Consider the following 23,332-nt stretch of genomic DNA (forward strand, 5'->3'; position numbering starts at 1 on the left):
TATTTCATAGAAGACTGTCCAGTTGCCAAGCAATGTTTTGGAGTGAGCATTACCCATGACGAGAGTTATCCACAACCTAGTAATTGGTATTCAACCCTCAATCAGTAACATTAAATACAGATTACCGCACTGCTTCCAGAGAGAGTTTTCTGTATTCAAATTGCCTGCAATGTTTCGTGCATTTCAACAGTGATTACACATCTGTAGTACAGTACTTCATTAGCAGAAAGTGCATTGAGATCCTCGGTCTGTGACATAATCTATCAAACATGGGGCTATACATACCAGCGGCAGCTGAGAATAATTTGCAACAGTAGGAGAGGGGGGGCAGGGAAGCTGCAGTTCGCGCAGCGGGCACTGGGGGGGCTGAGCGGCGCTGCTGAGCCGCGGGCTTCACCTGGCGCCGGAGCGACTGGTTCGGTTTGCAGACGGTGACCGGTAATCGTCGTCAGTGGGGGAAAAAAAAAATCTAGCAGCAACACCTTCGATTGGGGCAAACCGTCGTCCCAGAGGCAAATCACTCGGAGGGCGAGAAGTGCAGCGGAACTCGGGGAACGCGGCGGCGGCGAGCGGGACCCCACCTCCTTCGAGCCCGACCGCCCACCTCCTCAGGCCCGGCCGGGCGCGGTGCACGGGGTCGCCCCCCCCCCCCCCCCGGCCTCTCCAGGGACTGGGCTGCCGTTGCGGAGGGGGAGGGGGAGGGAGGGGGGTGGGTGAGTCACCCCCTCCCGCCCGAGCGAGTGCGGAGCCGAGCGCCCGCCATCTGCTGGCCGCCTTCACGGCGGACTGAGGGAAGGAAAAGATCGCTGAAAATCTCCACAGATCTCGTCCCTCTCTTCATTAACTAAACATTAACCGCGAAAGAGGGAGATTTTTACATCGAAGTGTTGTGTTTCGGAGGCGGAGGAGAAGGTTTTTTTTTTCAATTTTACCTCAGCGTCGGCGGGCGGATCTGAGGAGGGATGGAGTGAGTTGTTGTTATTCATCCCCGTCCCCCCTCCTCCTCCTCCTCCTCCCGCCGCCTTTCTCTCCCTTCCACCTCGCTCCCGGAGTGTGCAGGCTGCGGGATCAGACGCAGGCTCCGGCTCCGGCTCCGGCTCCAGCCCGATGGCGGCGGCGGCCGTGAACTACTCGCCCCCATGGTGGGTCAACCTGCTCCACCGTCTCCCTCACTTCAACCTCCAGCTGGAGGTTGTCAACAGCGACTTCCACCCCGAGGACACCCAGTACCAGCAGGTAAGGGAGGCGCCTCGGAGACGGGGAAGGCAGCTAGGCAATTGTCGTTGCACCGCGGGCTCGGCCAGTCAGTTACAAAGATCCTATAGCAGAGCTATAGGATCTTTGGTCAGTTATGTTATTTACCATCTGCAAACACACACACACACACACACACCAGCCGGCCAGCACGAAGTTGAGTCACAAGGAACTGTCTGTCTACAGATGCTGGGGATCGTGAGCAAAATCACAACGTGCTGGAGTAAGCCAGTGGGGTCAGGCAGCATCTCTGGAGAACATGGACCCAAGAACCAACCCCTCAGATTGATTGTAGTAAGGAGGAAATAGCTGTAATCATCCACCCCCCTCCTCGGGTTTCCAGCTTTGTATCCCCACTACAATCAGCCTGAAGAAGGGGTCCCAAACCAGAACGTCTTCTGTCCATGTTCTGGAGTAGCTAATGTACACAAAAAAGCTGGAGAAACTCAGCGGGTGCAGCAACATCTATGGAGCGAAGGAAAAAGGCAACGTTGCGGGCCGAAACCCTTCTTCACAGACTGCATCTGTAGTTCCTTCTTAACCATTCTGGGGTAGCTAAGCAGGTCAGGCAACATTTCTGGAGAACATAGATTTCACTTTGGGATCCTTTTTCAGGCTTTTCGTAGTAAGTGAGGGAGAGGACGGTGGGGGGGGGGGAGAGAAACTGGGAGAAACTGCATTCCTCTCCCCTCCCCCTTCCTAAGTTTTCTGCAATCAGTCCGAATAAGGGTCCTGAATCAAAACGACGTTCTTCCCTCCCCCAGATGCTGCCTGAGTTCCTCCAGCACTTTGGCTTGCAACATCTGCAGTTCCTTGTGTTTCCAAAACAATTAATGCATTCTTACTGCCTACATATGCAATGTTATGGTCAGGAGTGTTGCACCTCCATGTTTCTGTGCACGTCGCACCATTGCTTTGGGGAAGGGGGGAGAAGAGTTTGCATAATAGATGAGAAGTTCTCGGCAGCTATTTACAGCCGCCACAAGTAATCGCTGCAACTTTTTTTTAGTGCGGTTGCGTGGGGACGCTCTCATTGTAAACCCGGTGACGACTGTGCAAATGTGTACATGCGCTTTCTGCAGATTAGATGCTCCTTTTCCTCCCACTGATGATTTTGGGGGAAGGGAGAGGCAGGGAACTGCATGTTGTTTTTGAGCAGGATTCGAAGTGGACGATAGCTTAACGGGCCGAAATTTGTAGTTTTAAATGTCTGAGTGAATTGTGTCACTGGTGGGGATGGGCTTAGCGATTAGATTGCGTAGCTGCGTGCAAAATGCATGTTGGAATATACATTGTTATATTGACCATGAGAGTATCCATTGAATGGTGTATTTTCTTCAAAAAATGTATGAAAATAAAGGTGTTAACATGAGAATTAGTGGGGAATCCGAGTTTTATCAATGAGGGGTGATTTTATAGCACTGTACAAAATCTTAAGGGGTATTGATAGTGAAAGCACAGGAAGATCTAGAGGCATAGAAGTAAGGTGAGAGGGAAAAGATTCAATTGGAACTTGGGAGCATTTTTTCCCACACAAGGTAGTGGATATCTAGAACAAGGTGCCAGAAGTAGTCGTTGAGGCAGGTTCAATAATAATATTTAAAAGGTGTTTGCTCAGCTGCGCGGATAGGAAAGGTTTGAGGGATGTGGATCAATCATTGGCAAATGGGGCAGAGTTAGATTGGGCATCTTGGTTGGCATGGTTGTTGGGCTGAAGGTTTTCTTTCCACAATGTATGACTTTTTTTGAGTAGGCTTATTTTCATTGCTTTTATTTTATAACTTCATTATAACGCTTATTTTCAATGGTTCTGGAAATGAGCCAGATGTTCATAGAGTTTCTGTCAGTTGCGTGGGATATGTTGATGCTCATCCTAGATATGTCACTGTACACTCTGTCCACACCCTAGCATTGAAACAGTAGCTGAATCATAATGGAAATATTTCTTCCCTATGGTCAAGCAAGAAAGCAAGTCCTATTCTGCTACGTATTGCAAGGGAAGGAAGTTACAAAATATCTTCCCATTCGCATTAGTTAGCACATCACGATATACCAAGATTAAAGCACTTTATTTGAAAATATTACAGTGACGCAGAAAGTTAGCAATTTCTGCATTGAGCTTTCCGCAGCCAGGTTTGGAAATATTTGGTAAAAAGGTAATTGAGTAAATGGAGGTGATTTATATTTATCCAATTATTTTCATGTCTGCCCCCACTGCCCTCCTCCCACAAAGTTTTAGAATCAGTTAAGTACTTTTGAAGTCCATAGACATGTGGCAGCCAATTAACATGCAGCAGGTTTGCACCAATAACCATTTAGTAATGCTTATTTAAAGATATATATTTGCAGGCTACTGGAGATAATTTATCTGATCGGAATAGCTCTGGAATGTTTTGGATCCACAAGTGAGAACAAATGAGATCTGTTTAATATCTCAATCAAGAGATTCAGGGATAAACAATACCACGTTAGCCATGACAGCCATCGTCAATGCAACACTGTCACACTGTGTTTGGGTTTTGTATGATGTGTGGGTATTTGAATATAGAGCGTAGGAAGGAACTGCAGATGTTGGTTTACACCAAAAATGGACACAAAATGCTGGAGTAACTCAGCGGATCAGGCAGCATCTCTGGTGAATGTGGATATCTGGCTATTATGTATGAGGGCCAGCACAGCAATATTTACAATTTTTGAGCAAATTTGGATATTACTCATCTCGATAAGTTTTTTAATAAAAAGTGAATGTTTGTGCCTGAAGACTGCAACAACCGGGTTCAGGAATAGCTACTTCCCCACAGCCATCAGGCTATTAAACCTGGCTCAGCCAAAACTCTGATTATTAATAACCACTTTCTGTTATTTGCACTTTACCAGTTTATTTATTCATGTGTGTATATATTTATATCATGGTATATGGACACATTTATCTGTTTTGTAGTAAATGCCTACTATTTTCTGTGTGTTCAAGCAAAGCAAGAATTTCATTGTCCTATACAGGGACACATGACAATAAACTCACTTGAACTTGAACTTGGTACTCAATTTTCTTTATGAAGCGACCTGGATAATTTTGCAGTGATTTCTGAACTTTGCAAATATGAGCTCAAGAATTGTTTTCATATTCTATGCACACAATTGTGTTTGTGGGTGTAAAATGAAAATACTGGTTCAACATGGACCATTACTGCCTTGGAATGCAAGTAGCATTTGTAAATTACAATGATGACAAGTGTAGGAGCTTTTAGGGATGATCTGAGTAATTTTAATTTCTGTGGTGCATGTTATGGGTACTTTGATTGAATTCAGGAAATTCAAAATGCTTTGTATATATTAAATGTAGGAGATACATTTGGATGAATTACGGAATGCTTAATATATGAAGAGATTATGCAGTAATGAAGCTGTGATGAATGCAATAATGAAGGACATTATCATGAGAGGAAAATAGACTAAAGGGCCTGTCCCACTTAGGCAAAATTTTTTTCGGCGACTGTCGCGGTCATAGCAGGTTACCGAAAAAAAGCGGCAACTGGGTCCCCCCCACGATAAGTTACGACAAGCTACGACAACCAACCACCTAGTCGACATCAAGCTTCAGCAAGCTGCCCACAACCAGCGACCCATTAGAACGTCCACCTACGACAACCTACGACCACACAGGCAACAACCAAAGTCAACCTACGTCCACCCGCGACAGCCTACGAAAAAGCAACGGCCTTGTCGGTGACAACTGAAGACAATTCAGTCGCCGGTTGACGTAGGTAGTCGCCAATGGAATTCACTGAAGTCAGCACCCGTCGACAACGATCGTCACTGGGTGACAACCTGCGTCATCCTGGCAACAACCTATGACAGCACCTATGACAGGAGAAGACAAGCTACGTCATGCCCACAGTCAGCGAAAAGTTTTGAACATTTCGAAATCCAGCAGCGACCAGAAAAACGTTACGACTCTTTAGGCGACTTGAGGAGACTACTCACGACCATACAGGCATCACCCCGTGACCGTAGTAGCCGAAAAAATAGCCTAAGTGGGACAGGGGCTTAACACTTTACAGGAGAGAACAGATTCCCTATTGATTATGTGGGTAATCATTATTTGTATTTTAGCCAGGATTATTGCGTTTAGTGTTGTAAAAACTTAATTCTGTACACAACACTAAGAGGTAGTTTATCTGTATTTTTCATTGATTCACTTCACAATTAGTTAAGTGCTTGCTACATATTGACAGTGAATGCGAAATTGCAAAGAGGAAGCCTTTAATGGGCAAAATTGGACATGCTGAAAATTTAAAAAGTAAACCGAACATTTCTTGGTGGATCGCACAGTGACTTTTGCATTATCCACAAAGAGTACTTCCTATTTTGTCAACTTTACCATGGAAACAAATCAGAGATAAAAAGATTTGAATCATATTTCTCTGCTGGGTGTATTTGTAGATAGCAGTTACATAATAGCCATGACAATGGCCTGTAGAATCTATACAGGTGATTTCCAATGTTACAGCAGTTTGCGTAATGGAAATTCATCCTTATGGACCTCTCAAATCTCCCAAAAATCTGAGAAATAGAATTTAAAAAATTTGCTTTCATGCAATTTGAGGAAAGAAACAATAAACACTCCCCTTACCCCCAACTCAGATTTCTTGACACATATGTGAATGACGTCACACTTTATATTTACCAACATTAAATTTTAATTTCCAACTATTTTCACCAGTCTATATATATCCATCATGACAGCTCACTGCCTCTCCAGATTTTGTGTCATCTACATGTTTACAATTTGATCTACACCCCCCTAAGACCTTTAGGCTTTAACAATTTTAGGTGTTATGACAAAAATCATTCTTAGAATTTTTTTATAATATTTATAAAAAGTGTGCAATTTAAAAACAAAATCAAATGCGTCTGGTCATGCAGTGAATGGCATTTAAGACCTATCAGCATCATCTGTGCATACAGTAGAGTTGAGTGTTTTATTGTATTGTTTAAAGGACTGGTGGAATAAGCTCCTCCTGAATCTTATAGAATTTTTCGAGGATGTAACTAGTAGCGTGGATAGGGGAGAACCAGTGGATGTGGTGTATCTGGACTTCCAGAAGGCTTTCGACAAGGTCCCACATAAGATATTAGTATACAAACTTAAAGCACACGGCATTGGGGGTTCAGTATTGATGTGGATAGAGAAGTGGCTGGCAAACAGGAAGCAAAAGAGTAGGAGTAAACGGGTCCTTTTCACAATGGCAGGCAGTGACTAGTGGGGTACCGCAAGGCTCAGTGCTTGGACTCCAGTTATTTACAATATTTATTAATGATCGGGATGAGAGAATTGAAGGCAATATCTCCAAGTTTGAGGATGACACTATGCTGGGGGGCAGTGTTAGCTGTGAGGAGGATGCTAGGAGACTGCAAGGTGACTTGGATAGGCTGGGTGAGTGCGCAAATGTTTGGCAGATGCAGTATAATGTGGATAAATGTGAGGTTAACCATTTTGGTGGCAAAAACGGGAAAGCAGACTATTATCTAAATGGTGGCCGATTGGGAAAGGGGGAGATGCAGCGAGACCTGGGTGTCATGGTACACCAGTCATTGAAGGTAGGCATGCAGGTGCAGCAGGCAGTAAAGAAAGCGAATGGTATGTTGGCTTTCATTGCAAAAGGATTTGAGTGTAGGAGCAGGGAGGTTCTACTGCAGTTGTACAGGGTCTTGGTGAGACCACACCTGGAGTATTGCGTACAGTTTTGGTCTCCAAATCTGAGGAAGGACATTATTGCCATAGAGGGAGTGCAGAGATGGTTCACCAGACTGATTCCTGGGATGTCAGGACTGTCTTATGAAGAAAGACTGGATAGACTTGGTTTATACTCTCTAGAATTTAGGAGATTGAAAGGGGATCTTATAGAAACTTACAAAATTCTTAAGGGGTTGGACAGGCTAGATGCAGGAAGATTGTTCCCGATGTTAGGGAAGTCCAGGACAAGGGGTCACAGCTTAAGGATAAGTGGGAAATCCTTTAAAACCGAGATGAGAAGAACTTTTTTCCACACAGAGAGTGGTGAATCCCTGGAACTCTCTGCCACAGAGGGTAGTTGAGGCCAGTTCATTGGCTATATTTAAGAGGGAGTTAGATGTGACCCTTGTGGCTAAGGGGATCAGGGGGTATGGAGAGAAGGCAGGTACGGGATACTGAGTTGGATGATCAGCCATGATCATATTGAATGGCGGTGCAGGCTCGAAGGGCCGAATGGCCTACTCCTGCACCTAATTTCTATGTTTCTATGAACCTGGATGTTACAGTTTTCAGGCTCCTATGCCCTCTTCCAGTTGGCAGGAGTGAAATAAGCATGTGATGTGGGTCTTTGATGATGCTGCCTGCCTTTTTGAAGCAGTAACTCCTGTTGATCCCTTCGATGGCAGGGAGGTCAATACCCGTGATGGACTGAGCAGTGTACACCACTTTTTGCAATCTTCTTCATTCCTGAGCGTTCGAGTTGCCAAACCAGGCCTGGTTTTGATGTTTTAACTGAACTTTACATCCTTATTGAACTGAATTAAAATAATTAATTCCGTACTGAATTTAATATCAGGTTAGACCTTGCTGTGACGGGGCAGTTAATGGTTTCCGGTGTTTGTTAGACTTGACTTTGCATCCTTCAGCTTGACATAATTTGCCCACCAAAACTGGCTGAAAGTGAAAGTTGATCTTGGTGAGGGAAATGACATTTAAGACATAAATGAATAGGCTGATTGACAAATGAGTTCAGTATCCAACGTGTTTTGACTTGGATAATACAGAAAATCTGATATGAAGTGATATATCGCGAGTTAATTCAATGTCATATTGGGTACAGAAAGAAAGATTGGCTAAAGTGAGTAGGAAAAGGAAAAATTAGTTTGCTTTTTCACTTCACAAAGTTGTAGTTTGCTGTTGAATGCTTCTTTCATTGTATTTGTGCCTAGTATTCAACATTTGTCTTGCGTAGGCATTGGACTAACCACAATCTTCACAGGAAAGTGTTCATTATAATTTACAAGGGTAGATATTTTCTCAAAGTAAGTAATAGTTGGCACATTCCTGTTGATGATTAAAGTTTGTGGGAATATAATATTTGAGATGAGGTAATTGCTGTGATATCTAAACACAATTTATTGCTTTGGCCCATAGAATATTGAACTATATCTAATGCCAATCATATTCAACATTTCTTTAATTGATGGAGATGTGTGTAAACTGAAAAGATTCCATGCAAATCTAAAATAGTCGTTGGCTTGTTAATTGTAAAATTTGTATATTTTTTAACAATTGTCAGCCTATAGAATGGTACACTTAGTTAAAAATCAGCAGGTTAAGTTAGTTTTTAATCCTCGTACTTTTTTTGCTTAATGAACACAAGAACAAAACGGGCCTCTGAGCGGGGGTCATACACAAAATTAATTTCCATCTCACTGCAGCTCTTTAAAAATGTTTTCAAGCCCACAATTGTCCATATGAAAAGCCCCTCCTTGATTGTTGTAACATTCAATGTTTTTTTTACTTTGAAGGTACAATATATGTGATTTATTATATAAAACTCTTATAACTATTGACTTGGGTGAAATGCAGTGTATAGCCAGCTGATCTTATAGAGCTGCCAAGAATGGAATTCTATAAATAACAAGGGTAATGAGTTAATTTGAAATTAATAAAATTGTTCTTCCACTCAGATGAACATAAACATTGGCTATAAAATGTAATAATTGGCATGAATTAATGTGTAACATAGAAACATAGAAAATAAGTGCAGGAGTAGGCCATTCGGTCCTTTGAGCCTGCACCGCCATTCAATATGATCATGGCTGATAAGCAATGCACCGGTAGTTTTACAGTGAAGCCTTTCAATTATATTTGTACTTTACAGTAGATTTCAAAATTCCCCTTCCAAGAAATCAGATGGTAGAATGGCTTCAGCAGTGTTGCAGAAGGTTAGAGGGATATAGAATTAACTTTCATTTACATTTCCTTCTTAGCGATAAGGAGGTTAAGCTTGAAGTTCTAAAAAACTGAGATCTATTAATGCTACTCTATTAATTCAGATTGACAGAAAAGGCCCAGATTGCTTCCTGAAATACACTGGCAGCAAGTCTATTGCGGTGAAATTGTAAATACTAAACGCTGGCATAAAATAAATCTGAAATTAAAACAGAAAATGGTGAAAATACACAGCAGGTTAGACATTGAGTTGTGATAAAGGGACCTTGACCTTCATGTTAGCTGTTTCCACAAACACTGCTAAATATTCCCATCATTCACTGTTTTGATGCCCGTCGTTGGAGCTTAAGATCTAATTTAGGCCCAGAGGAGGAAGTTGACGTTTATGAGGGGATCAAACGCAATTGATTTTTATTTTCCCTTTTGCCTTAAACTCTGTTGCTAAGCTGAAATAGGCTGGCAATGTTATTCATGGTGTGTTTCTGAGATGCCACATTTTGTGTGCATAAAAATATAATGGAAGTTTCGCACAGAAGAGTGCTTTTACCATTTGACTCCAAGTCATTTATGAAGGAAGGAAAATATGAGTAGGCTCTTTGAGCCTTGCCTTGGCGTTCAGTATGATCAGTACAATATTTCAGTATATGTCTTTCATATCCAGTCAGAAAATGTATATATTGAATTAAAAAAATATTTGTTCTCATTATGTATTAGTTCTAAATGTAAATGAATAATTGATTTTGTACTCCAATGAGTTGCATTGATATTTAAACTGATCAATGTTGCTTGACAGCCAGATACCTTGCCGTTCTTTGGTTAGATTGGTGGCCCTTATATAAACCACAATATTTTTTTCCTCACTTCTCATGAAATATTAAACTTTGTTCATCCATTATAATCACCCATTAAATTCTTGAAGGAGAATGTATATAGTAGAAATTAGAGATGCATCTGTAAACTGAGGAAGCAAAAAGTCAAATTGATTTCACCCCAAGGACTCCACTCTGAAAGCTTGGAACATTTTTGCTCATAATTTGAAAGAAAACGGTGAGATAAAGAAGCAGAAACAAAGCTTTGGGCTTTTGCCAAGTTAGGAGGAAATGGCTTCTATGGGGATTAAACAGTTTATATTGAAAGAAAGACTGATCTAAAATGGCTGTTAATTATGCTGTTGAACCTAACTATTAGGACTGGGAGCGAATGTTCCAAAACTGCCAGTAACATTGAAATCTATACATACATAACTAAAACTCTTATCTTGTGCTCTTCTGGTTTGCGTGGTTTTTCTATTTGCGCAAGAACTGTACACAATAGCGCTACGATTGTTCGTCACCTTAATCACCATTCTCGTGTGCTGCAAGTGCACCAAATTCTGTTCCGATCTATGGTATATTTTAAACGTTATTAAGGTTTAAAAATCTTTAAAAACGTGCATGCGCAGATTGGTCTCTTCAGTCAGTCAGCGCTACGCAGATTGGTCTCCTCTCCTGCCAGTCAACGCCACGGTCGGGGAAATGGAGGCAAGGCACAGGGTGGCCATGATTTGATGGTAGAGTCCAAATTCTCTTCTTGTTGGAGAGGCAAATTTTTCTGAATTGAATGCATGAACAGTCCATTTCCTCAGGTACTGCTCTTAATTAAAAAAAAAACACATTGGCTAGCAAATAGTTCTAGATTCGGGTCATGTACTTATGTCCAAATAGCAAAGATGGAGTATGACAAGATGTTTTAAAAATATTGCTATTAGTTTGAAAGAGTTGTTACTTAAAATCAATTCTCAAGTTAGTTCAGTGGTAGCTGAAATCTTAACTGCATGGGAAATTGTATTTGCAAAATTCAATTTCTTTATTGACTGTTCAGAACCTCTGGCCCATGATTGCTTAAAGTGGAGGCGAAGCATTTCGGGATGGCACTGACAACCTCAGGTTTATGCATTCTGAGCACACAGAAGGCTTACCTAAGAGAGCTGATAAGTTATTCACTGGCCAATCGCTGCAAAGTATCGCTTGCCCCAACGGTGGAAAAGACTTGCTCATCAGTCGCCTGAATTCACAAAACCTGAGTGTTAGCAACTTCTTTAATCTAGCGAAACTGTTGAGAGAAATATTAAAGTTGCATTTCAGAGACTTGAACATTGAAACTGGAATGGTTCCTCAGAACAGCACTAACGAAGTAATATAATAGTGGTGTTTAAGAAAGAACTGCAGATGCTTGTAAAATCGAAGGTAGGCACAAAATACTGGAGAAACTCTGCGGGTGAGGCAGCATCTATGGAGAGAAGGAATTGGCGATGTTTCGGGTCGAGACCCTTCTTCATAATAGCATCTCTTGCATTAGTATTTAATTTCAGTCGTTTTTGCTGTTTAAAGTATTAATCAATCCCAAGGCAATTTATAAAGAGCACAAGAGCTCTGCCTTATATTCTCCAACTAAAGGTAGACACAAAATGCAGGAGTAACTCAGTGGGTCAGGCAGCATCTCTGAAGAGAAGGAACGGGTGACGTTTCGGGTAGAGACCCTTCTTCCAACCCGAAACGTCATCTATTCCTTCTCTCCAGAGATGCTGCCTCCGCAGAGTTACTCCAGCATTTTGAGTCTACCATCGATTTAAACCAGCATCTGCAGTTCTTTCCTACCTATTCTCCAACTAATATGGGAATCAAATGCTTTGATATTTTTGTTATCTTTTTGAGACCTTGCAATGTGCAGAGTGTTTGCTGGCAATTAATGTGAAACATCAGTAGCCACACTTCAAAATAATTTGTTTTTGTTTGAGGATCTGAATGTGCAAAGCAAGTGCACCTTTTGTTCATCCAGTTCTCATGCTTTGAATTACCAGTGTGCTAGGTAGAATTTCAAATCTACTATAGTTTACAAAATGTAGAATGAGGAAATCAAATGTTATGAGGTTCTTGTTACATTTAAAGTTAACAACGCATTCAAAGTAGCATAAAGCTTTGTTATATGCTACAAACATTTTCCTGGATGAAATGGAAATTGAAATAGAGTTGATATTTCAGAATGCTACCTTGTGTCAAAACTGAAATTTCAACCCAAAACAGAAATATTTATCACTGGAGTGCAGTCTGTTTGCAGGTTTTGTTTTGGTAGAGTCCAGATTTTCTTTCATTGTACAGTTCTGTTGATGGATGCCTAATTTTTGATGCATGAACAAGTAGATTGAAACATTTGTATTATTTTGCAAAAAGTGTTTTAGCTTTTACTGTTTCAATGAGTTGTGTACTTCAAGTAATGTTTGTTTTTAGGTGTTTCACATAATATTCTTGCCAATGCTGACGTACTCTTATGAAATGAAGTCTTTGGATGGTTGCTTATCAATTGTCCTTTTTTGATGTCAGCATGTTTTATCAAGTTGATTTTCATTAGTGTGCCATTTCTGCAATTATGTTCCTTTTGGCAACAGGGTGAAATCCTGCTATTAAGCAGAAGTGGTGGGCTAGATGGTGATCTAGTTAATGCAGACCCTTTCCCCCCACAGAGTCTAAGGCAGAGCAAGAGTGAATGGCAGGATAAGGTCATAGATTGTTGAGGAGATGGAAGCCTATGATGAGGAAAAAGGTGATGGCAGCTGAGGATCTATCCTTACAAAAACAATGACATATTGTTGCAAAAATGCTTGGGTTACTTCTGAAGTTCTGCTGTTGGTTGGGTAAGGATTAGGTTAGATTTGTTGCCCTCTGTCTCCCTAACTCTCAGCCTGAAGAAAGATCTTGACATCAAATGTCACCTTATCCTTTTTTCCAGAGATGATACCTGTCCTGTGGAGTTACTCCAGCATCTTGTATCTATCTTTGATAGATATGTTCTGTTGTGCTGCTGCAAGCAAGAATTTCATTGTTCTGGGGTTTCAGGACATATGACAATAAAACACACGATTCTCTTAAACTGGTGTGCATGGACCTGAACTGTTCAAACTATGCCACTTGTACACAGTGGAGAAGATGAGAAAACAGGACCACATCCACAATAAACCAATTTAAAACAATGATATGAACCTATTGGTCGAACAATTCTTGTCAATAAAAAAGCTGATTCAATGTCAAAATTGACAAGAGAAGTGGATAAATACTTCACATATGTGTTCTGTTATGTCTCTGGAAAGGCCTTTATTGCTTCAGTTGCTTTGATTGCTCTCCAGATTCAAGGAAGGAAATAAGTTTTTCTTAGCTGACTGGGTAACAAAAATACATTTTTATCTGATAAAAAGAACTTTGCATTTGAAAACAACTCGTTTGTTTGTGAAAATTCCTTTGAAATTGCCACACTAAGGAGGGAGCAATAAATTTTGGACAAGGATTAACAGTCACAAACATTGAATCCCTGCTATAAATTGTAGCGGTGGAAGTGGTTCCAAAATTGGGTTTATGTTAGTTTAACTTATGTTAGTATCTCATAACATAGGTGTTAAAGTTATTCAATTACATCAGCGTTATATAAAGGCTGTGTGATATTTTTTGTGTTCTGTTATTATGTTCATTATAGATTCTAACCCTTTTAGTCTTGAATGTGTAATTGGTCAGTGGTTTCAAGTTTTTTTTTCTCTGAAATAATGGGATGACATTTGGTACCCTCCAAGTTGTAGGAACCATTTGAGAATCCGAAACTCTGAAAGATGACCAATGCATCCAGTATCTATTGCTAGATCTTATGTTTTATATTTTTTCTCCAGTTCATTCTCATATTCTCTCTTCCCTATAATAATTCTAAAGTGCTTCCAATCCTCGGGGTTAATGCTATTTCTGGTACTTTACAAGCTTTTAAAAATTTTAATGCTATATTTAACTTTTGTCAGTCATAAGCGGAATAATTTTTGTGTTATGTTTTTGTGCTTCAAACGTTTATTTGCAAATTGTGTGTTGTGTTGAATGCAGCCCATTTCTTCTCTTCTGTCATACCGTTTTAATGCAGTTTCCCAACCAACCATTGCAATTCGTTAATTTGCTATTCATATCTTCATAGTTTTCTTTGTACAGTTAAGATTCTAGTTAGGAAATGGACAGAATAGATTTCAAATCATGTAACTATTTAATCATGTCATATGATTCCTTGAATGTCCCTTTGCAGCAAGGTTATTAATTAACCCTTTCTCATTGCAATGCATACATTTAAGGTAGCCCTTCCTCAATTTATCCAGAAAAACATCTTGTATATATTCAATGAATTTGTCTTCCCCTTTATTATGGATATTTGATTTATCCACTCTATAAATTCCCCTATGATTAATGCATTACTCCTGCTACAAGCTTTTTAATTTCTGAATCTATGCTACGGTTTAACTATTGAAAAGATAAAAAATTATAATACAGAGAATATTAGTAACATATGAATATTTCATTGTCATTTCCCTCTTTTCAAGAGTGTTTTATTGTCGTGTGTCCCAGAATGAACAATGAAATTCTTACTTGCTGCAGCTCTATTTTTTAACCATACCCCACCTCCTCCCTCTTTCCCTGTTTCTGACCCAACAAACCATAATTATTTTTTACCAGCAGTAAATTTGAATTTGGTTGGATTGTAATGACATCCGAATCTTCCATTTTGATGAGCGTCTGCTTTAGTTCTCCTTGTACCATTCATGACTTGTAAAGTGGAGCATAACTAATAAATTAGGCTTGCTTCTCTGTACAATTCCTACTTTATGATTTTTAAACAACCATTATTAGTTGATGTCTACTGCTGCATTTTTATAATTTATAACTTTCTAGACTTCGAATTGCATTTTGTGAATATTGGTCTATTTTTTTAGATTGAAATAATACGCAGGCAAAATAGTTTTTTGGGTAAGTACTGTTTTCCCAGGATTTTTTAAAATTGCATTTCAGTTTTATATATTGGATACTGTATATTTGAATTTTAAATTAACTTGAAGGGTAGCTTTATATACTTTAGTACATTGTGAACATTTTTAAGTGGCACTTTGTTATTTCAATATTGTGCAGGATATGTAAATCTAAAGCACGCTGTGACTTTAAAGATACGTTCTACTGTCAGTATGCGACATCAAATCCATTTAACTTCATTTGGATAATATAGGGTTTTTTTTAAGTAGTTTTATTTCTGACTTCTTTAGGGTGAACAGAAGGTTAATTTTCCAAATACAGCTTTAACTAACATTGAACTTTTAAAATTTAAAAATAATCAAATTTGCTCTGCTGCAAGATAAACGCGTGTATCACTTCAGTTGTATAAACCTGCATTCTTTCAAAATATAGTTAAATGGTACTTTATTGTCACATGCACTAGGAGCAGTGAAATTCCTTTTTTTCACATGGTTCAGTAAAAATCTTACTAGACATGGGTGTAAGACCATATGGGTGTAAGAATAGTAGATTACTCTGAGAGTACACAAGAGTCATCATATTAACGGAACCATTTTCTACTGGCCTCAACTACCTTCTGTGGCAGAGAATTCCACAGATTCACTACTCTCTGTGTAAAAAATGATTTTCCCATCTCGGTCCTAAAAGACTTCCCTCTTATCCTTAAACTGTGACCCCTAGTTCTGGACTTCCCCAACATTGGGAATAATCTTCCTGCATCTAGCCTGTCCAACCCCTTAAGAATTTTGTAAGTTTCTATAAGATCCCCCCCTCAATCTTCTAAATGCTAGCGTGTACAAGCCGAGTCTATCCAGTCTTTCTTCATATGAAAGTCCTGCCATCCCAGGAATCAGTCTGGTGAACCTTCTCTGTACTCCCTCTATGGCAAGAATGTCTTTCCTCAGATTAGGAGACCAAAACTGTACGCAATACTCCAGGTGTGGTCTCACCAAGACCCTGTACAACTGTAGTAGAACCTCCCTGCTCTTATACTAAAATCCTTTTGCTATGAATGCTAACATACCATTTGCTTTCTTCACTGCCTGCTGCACCTGAGTCACAGAATGTTCCATTGTAACATCACTTAAATAAACCTATTCGTGAAGATCTGATGAGAACATGTGGCTGCAATAGAAAAATAATAAAGTGAAAGAGGTGAACAGTTAAGATTGTGGGTGTGGAGATTTGTGGCTTAGTATAGGATCATTGCCAGCTACAATGTCAGTAATACCATGAAGCTTCTAACCTCCAAGGCATTGTTCCAGCTGATTATGAAATCAATTTCAGTATGAATTAATATCTGCAAAATGTGTTTTAGCAGATACTACTAAAATAAACACTTGCATTTATATTAGTCCTTTAATGTTTTCTGGAACACTATTATGTGAACTGTCTTTTTGTTACACTATAGTTAGAAAATATTCAAATATAAAAACCTAGTCTGCATAATAGTGTGCTATAAAACCCATTTGTGGAGACAGTCTAATTTTAATCTTCGGATAAACTGGAAACTGGTGCAGTGCAGATACTGGGTATGGGCCTTACTCATGTTATATAGAGCAAAAATGGGCAGGATAATAATACACTTTATTGTCATTGTAAATACATACAGCAAATTTCAGGCGCGCTGCCCGAGCGGAGCTTCAACGTAACAGATACATAATAACGACAAAGGAACCAACAAAACGGCAAGAAAAACATCACGTCATGTGCAATATTTCACAGTGTGGTGTTGTGGCAGTACAAAATATTGACTATGGGGCTGTGCGTTCAGTACAGAGTTCAGAGGGGTGATGTCCTTGTGGGTAGAAACTGTTTGTTAATCTTGTGGTGTGTGGTTTGCTGGACCAGTAATGCTTTCCTGAGGGCAGAAGGGCAAACAAGTGATGTGCGGGGTGTGATGAGTCCTTTAGTATGCCTGCTGCATACACCCAATGACCAGATTTATCCTTGAAGATGCACAATATACGTAAGCTCGAAATGCTTCTCATCCTGATGGCTAGCTTTGTGTGTGACTGCAATAAACACTTGGTATTTGCATGCCAGAGAATATTACCTACTGTGGGTTTATCTGTCTGTGGTATTGCAGTTGATGGGGTTAGGTCTGTTTTTGTATTGCATTCCTTTCAGCTGGGTAGTACTGCACCACCTGTCCCTTTATAAAGAACATTTTGTCTTGAAGAACATTTGCCCACAAGACAATTGGGCAATGGTTTGCATGGAAAGTTGTAAAAGCCCTGTGGGGTGGGGGTGGAAATCATGAATCTAGCCAGCTGGTTTCCTGAGCTGACAGTGTTGGTCATCTGGCAGAATGTGTCTTTGTCACAACTTGCAAACAAATGGAGACGTGGCTAGCCTGATGAGGAGAAGGTCTGGTCCTTCGTGTGCCTTGAGAGTGTCTGCTCCCCAAAAAGCAGCTGTGTATGGAACATGATCATCATCCATGTTCTCCTGGAATGCACATTTGCCAAGACGGTCTGGAAATAGATGCATTAGTCTTTGTTGAGATCCTGTTTGAGCAGCTGCGTAACACAGGGCTCCGTGCGCAACAGGTTTTTCCAGGCTCACAGTGAGACAGCTATCATCTGCTGCTCAAGACCAACTTTGTGAAAGATGCCCTTGGCTCTGCTCAACATGCTGCACTTCCAGCATAAGGAATTGTCAACGACTCATGGTTACAGACTGGCACTTTAAAGTCCTGTACAGTGTGCTGAGTGATGCACTGAAACTTGGTGCAGCTGCCTTAAAGACCATTTGGGAAAAGGTCACAGTTTAAAACTCTCCTGCTGTTGCCAAGAGATAGGCCAGTACCTAGGTTTAATACAACTTCCTGACAGTCTGCTGGAGACTGTGCATTGAGGATAACTTGTCTTGCTGTAAATGAAATAACAAGGCTTGTTCTGAAATTGATAAACTGTGTTTTATGTTAAATATTTGGAAATTTTAGAATTAAATTAATAGTTTAAAAAAAATTAAAAAGGCGCTAGTGGTTCCTTTTTTTGCCAAAAATCATGATTGGACGAAATATCCTTGACTCTGTTTTAAATCTTTTGCACCCACCTGAGAGGATCGACTGGATCTTAGTTTAATGTTTTATTCAAAAAGCCTTGATTGTGCCCTGAACAGCCAGTTTAGACTTTGCGGACTCTCACTTGGAATTCAGATTCAGATTCAATTTTAATTGTCATTGTCTTGGATGGTCTTGAACTCCCAGCTGCAGAGTCTTGGCCAGCTCTGCTCAGCAGAAATGCCGGGCGTCTGTCTGTGACTTCTTTGATGTTAGCCTTTTCTTGAGGCAGTGCTTCCTGTAGACCCCTTCAATGGTGGGGATGTCAATACACGATGAACTGGGTAATATGCGATTGTACAGGGTCTTGGTGAGCCCACACCTGGAGTATTGCATACAGTTTTGGTCTCCAAATCTGAGGAAGGACATTATTGCCATAGAGGGAGTGCAGAGAAGGTTCACCAGACTGATTCCTGGGATGTCAGGACTGTCTTATGAAGAAAGACAGGATAGACTTGGTTTATACTCTCTAGAATTTAGGAGATTGAGAGGGGATCTTATAGAAACTTACAAAATTCTTAAGGGGTTGGACAGGCTAGATGCAGGAAGATTGTTTCCGATGTTGGGGAAGTCCAGGACAAGGGGTCACAGTTTAAGGATAAGGGGAAAATCCTTTAAAACCGAGATGAGGAGAACTTTTTTCACACAGAGAGTGGTGAATCTCTGGAACTCTCTGCCACAGAGGGTAGTTGAGGCCAGTTCATTGGCTATATTTAAGAGGGAGTTAGATGTGGCCCTTGTGGCCAAGGGGATCAGAGGGTGTGGAGAGAAGGCAGGTACGGGATACTGAGTTGGATGATCAGCCATGATCATATTGAATGGCGGTGCAGGCTCGAAGGGCCGAATGACCTACTCCTGCACCTAATTTCTATGTTTCTATGTTAATGGGCCGCCACTTTCTGCAGTTTTTTTCGTTCTTGAAGATCGAATCACCAAGCAAGACCATGATGCAAACAATCAATATGTTCTTCGTCATGCTCCTGAAGAAGTTCGATGGAGTAGTGTGCAATCCACTTGACCAGAGTCGCGCTGTTCAGTTGCTACTGTAAACAGGGAGGAGTATTGTCAGATGGGTTTTTTTCTCTCTTGCCTCTCCAATTTGCAGACAAGAGTTGGAGTGATAGGGTCTTTGATCATTGGGTGCTACATGAGACATTCTGATGGTAGTCTGGAAGTGTCTTCAAGGTGGTCTTGTTGAAGTCCCTAGCAACTATGGTGAAAGTGTTAGCTGAGCTATCTGGTGCATGTTGACTACAGTGTATAGTTGTTCAAGTGTCAGCTGAATATCTGCCTGAGGCATGATGTAGACATCAGGCAAGGTGATTTCCTCGGGAGGTAGAAGCAATGGAATTTCACTGCTAGGTGAGATATTTGTATCATCGTTAATCACGGGTAAAGTACTGGGACACTTGTGGATGGCAAAAATATTGTATCTTTATTTAAGAAGTGCTGCAAGGGGAAGCTGTGAGCCTAACACCAGTGGTGCGAAAGTACCTGAAGGGAACTGTGAGAGAAAGGACCAACCTGCATTTGGAAAGGCATGGGGTGAGTCTAGTAAGGGAAGAGCACCTCATATTCTACTTATGTAGCTTGCAACTTAATTGTATGAACATTGAATTCTCCAATACAAACACCTTCCTACCACTTACTTTTTCTCCCCCACCCTTCAACCAAAGGTCCTTTAACTAGCTTCACAGTTTGCAATGATATATCCCTCTTGGGCTTGTACTGAGGGTGATTGTAGTTCGTTACTCATCTTGTCTGTGCTGCCTGCATGGATGAGGAATTTAAACTGCTCATCTTTAGGAAGTCGGCACTACATGGAGAGAACACCATGAACCAATAAACCTGTCAGTAGGGAGACAACAAATTTACTTATAATTAAACTGAAGGTTATAAACTGGAATACATATCACAAATTTCAATTAGTTATCCTGTAAACTGCAATAAAATGCTCAAGAGGTTATAATGCCACAATTTATGATAGATTGGTGATGTACATTAATGTGCTGTCGTTAATTGAGGAAGAGCCACACTCTGCAGTGGATGCAGTCTAACTATCTTGTTCATGTTGAAGTTTCCCTTCAGTATAAATTCATTGCCATCATTCATCAGCATGTAAAAAAATGGAAGCATGAAAAAGCCTCTTGCGTTACTGCTGCTGCTGTTACATTGATGAAGCTGTATCCAATACGCTTTGAAATTACAATTTTTAGTGGGCACAAGTTATTTTGCTCCAGCAGTTCTGTATTTCACACTGGCATTGAAAGCGATTTTAAAGCCAGCAATGTACCTATTCTACACACTTGTTTCTGGGTGTTTCGTATTTTGCTGCTGTTCTTTTGTTAGAGAGAGTAGTAAGCCCCTCTCGGTCATGACTGACCATGGGTGATGCATCCTAGTTTGCAGGTGATGTGTGGTCGGATGCAAGCCTGGGCGATGTCACATGGAGGACAGGCTGTTGCCCATGCAGCATGTCCCCCTCTCCACGTCGCTGAACGATCCAAAGGAACAGCAGGGCCGTTACAGTTTAGCACCAGCGATGTTGGAGGAGCTGCCAGAGCGAGGTTGTCAGAGAGAAACAGCACGGAAATTGGCCCTCTGGCACACCAATTGCAAGCCGACCAACGATCACCCGTTCTGGTTCTATGTTATCACGCTAGTTCCATGTCCCATGCTGTCGGTGGATCACCAGCTTCCTGACAGACAGGAAGCAGCATATGAGGCTGGGAAAATACATCTCGGACCCGCAAACGCTCAGCATAGGAGCACCGCAAGGCTGCGTACTCTCTCCTCTCCTCTCTACACCAACGACTGCACCTCCGCAGACACTTCTGTCAAGCTTCTCAAGTGTGCGGACGACACAACCCTGATTGGACTGATCCAGGATGGGGAGGAATCTGCCTACAGGCAGGAAGTGTCACAGCTGGTGTCATGGTGCCATCGCAACAACCTAGAGCTCAATGCTCTTAAGACAGTGGAATTGATTGTAGACTTTAGGAGAGCTCCTCACCCCACTCACCATCAACAACACCACAGTCACATCTGTGGAGTCTTAAGTTCCTGGGAACCATCATCAGTGGGGGGCTACCCATCCACGGTCAAAAAGGCACAACAAAGGATGTACTTCATACGCAGCTGAGGAAGCACAATCTTCCACCGGCAATGATGGTCCAATTCTATACAGCCATCGTAGAGTCTGTCTTCACCTTCTCCATCATGGTCTGATTTGGCTCAGCCACCAAGCACGACACCTGGAGGCTGCAGCGAATCGTCCGATCAGCTGAGAAGTTTATTGGCTGCAACCTTCCCTCCATTGATGAACTGTACACTGCAAGGGCCAGGAAGCGAGCGGGCAAGATCATCTCTGACCCCTCTCACCCTGGCTACAAACTCTTTGAATCACTTCCCTCTGGAAGCCACAAATCTGAAGCCTCCCTTTGATCTGGTATTTTGTTGGTTCACATGCTTGATCAATGGTGTTTTATCATTAATGTTTTAATATTATTAATGTTTAGTGTTTTCTGAGTCATTCGTAACTGTCACTGTATGTCATGTTGTTACTTGTGGGCGGAGCACCAAGGCAAATTCCTTGTATGTGAATACTTGGCCAATAAACTTACTTTACTTTACTTTTCCCTCTCCACTCCCTACACACTTGGGGCAATTTACAGAGGCTCATTAACCTACAAACTTGCATGTCTTTGGGATGAGGGAGGAAACCATAGCACCTGGAGGAAACCCACGCGGTCACAGAGAGAACGTGCAAACTCTATGCAGACCGCACCCGAGGTCAAGATGTTCTCCCTGGGACAGTGTGGATTTTCTCCAGGAGCTCGGGTTTCTTCCCACACAGGTTTGTAGGTTAATTGGCTTCAGTGGGCTGAAGGGCTGAAGGGCTGAAGGGCCTGTTTCCGCGCTGTATCTCTAAAGTCTAAAGTAATTCCTACGAAACATTTCCTTTTCACCAGAGTGATTACCTTTATCCTTAATATATTTTTCACTACAACCTCCCTGACTCTCATGATCTGGTGTTTAGCGATTTATTACCTGACCAAAGGTTGCTTGAAAGTTCACGTCATGTATATTGTATTCAGAGCATTGCCTCTGTTTACAATGTTACTATAAATAATGCAGTTTGCCAAGCATGACCCTACCTTTTGAAACGTACTATTTGGTATGAGCAACAAAATCTTTTTTGTGAATTTTTTATCCTTACTAAACATGTATGAAAATACATGTAGGACTGAACTGCAGGTGCTGTTTATATTGAAGATAGACATAAAATACTGGAGTAACTCAGCGGGTCAAGCTGCACTCTGGAGAAAAATAATTGGTGACGTATCCGGGGTAAAGAAGGGTTCCACCCTGAATTGTGATAAACATGTAGCTAAAACAAATTTAAAGCAAGTGAATTTATTTGGTCTATTTCTGGATCTCTTGCCAGGCTTGGTATATTTTATAATGCAGTGTGCATATGTTATGACGTGTAAATTCCATGTTAAAAAAAAAACTATCCCACAACCTAAATTAAATTTGGCCCCTAATGTAATTGAGCATAAATAGAACTTGTACATTTCCACTGTTCATCTCCAAAATCATGGTAACAAAGTCTATTCATTGGAATTTCTGATCTCATTTTGACATGAGCAGGTGCCCTAGTTTTGCAAATTGCATTTTGGACCCACTGAAATTTGACTGTTGACTTGTAATCAATATTCCTGCAGGGCAGCTTTGTTTGCTGCGCAAATTGAAATGCCTGCAGAAAGCAATACATCTCGGCAGAGAAATCAGAAATGGACGGGACATCGGGTTTACAAAATGATTTGGATACTAATTAACTAGATTGAAAGAATACAGTGGAAGTAAAGTTCACTGTAAATGACTAATGTCAGTATATTAATGAATTTTTACAATCCTGCTAAATTTGTCCTTTCTATTCCGGGGTACAAAGCTTAATTATAGTCTCCACTGCAGTGCTGCACCAGATCATCACATTACTGGCACCCGAGGAACAATGTTCTCATTAGGTAAACTTGTAGGCATTCTAGATTGTTCCACATGGAATGTGGTGGGGTTGGGTGGAGAAATGAGTCAAATGTCCTTCAGAAAGTAAACTTTAATTTTGTGACTTTTAAGCATCTTTAAGATTTCAAGATGAAAACAACCATCTTGGACCAAATGTGGATTTTTAGA

At 40.9% G+C, this 23,332-nt stretch overlaps 1 protein-coding gene across 2 annotated transcripts in view; it reads left to right on the top strand.

The window, feature by feature from the left end:
• Positions 1-693: 693 nt before the first annotated feature.
• Positions 694-23,332, top strand: part of ttyh3a (tweety family member 3a) — a 110,737-nt gene continuing 88,098 nt past the window's right edge. The window contains exon 1 of one of the 2 annotated variants that reach the window (XM_055651123.1): positions 694-1,236. In XM_055651123.1, the coding sequence (XP_055507098.1) occupies positions 1,108-1,236 (129 nt within the window). In that variant the 5' untranslated portion in view covers positions 694-1,107. The remainder of the gene's footprint in view (positions 1,237-23,332) is intronic. The other variant, XM_055651122.1, reaches the window with a different exon arrangement.

This window comes from Leucoraja erinacea, chromosome 20 (assembly GCF_028641065.1).
Source record: "Leucoraja erinacea ecotype New England chromosome 20, Leri_hhj_1, whole genome shotgun sequence".
Lineage (NCBI taxonomy): Eukaryota > Metazoa > Chordata > Chondrichthyes > Rajiformes > Rajidae > Leucoraja > Leucoraja erinaceus.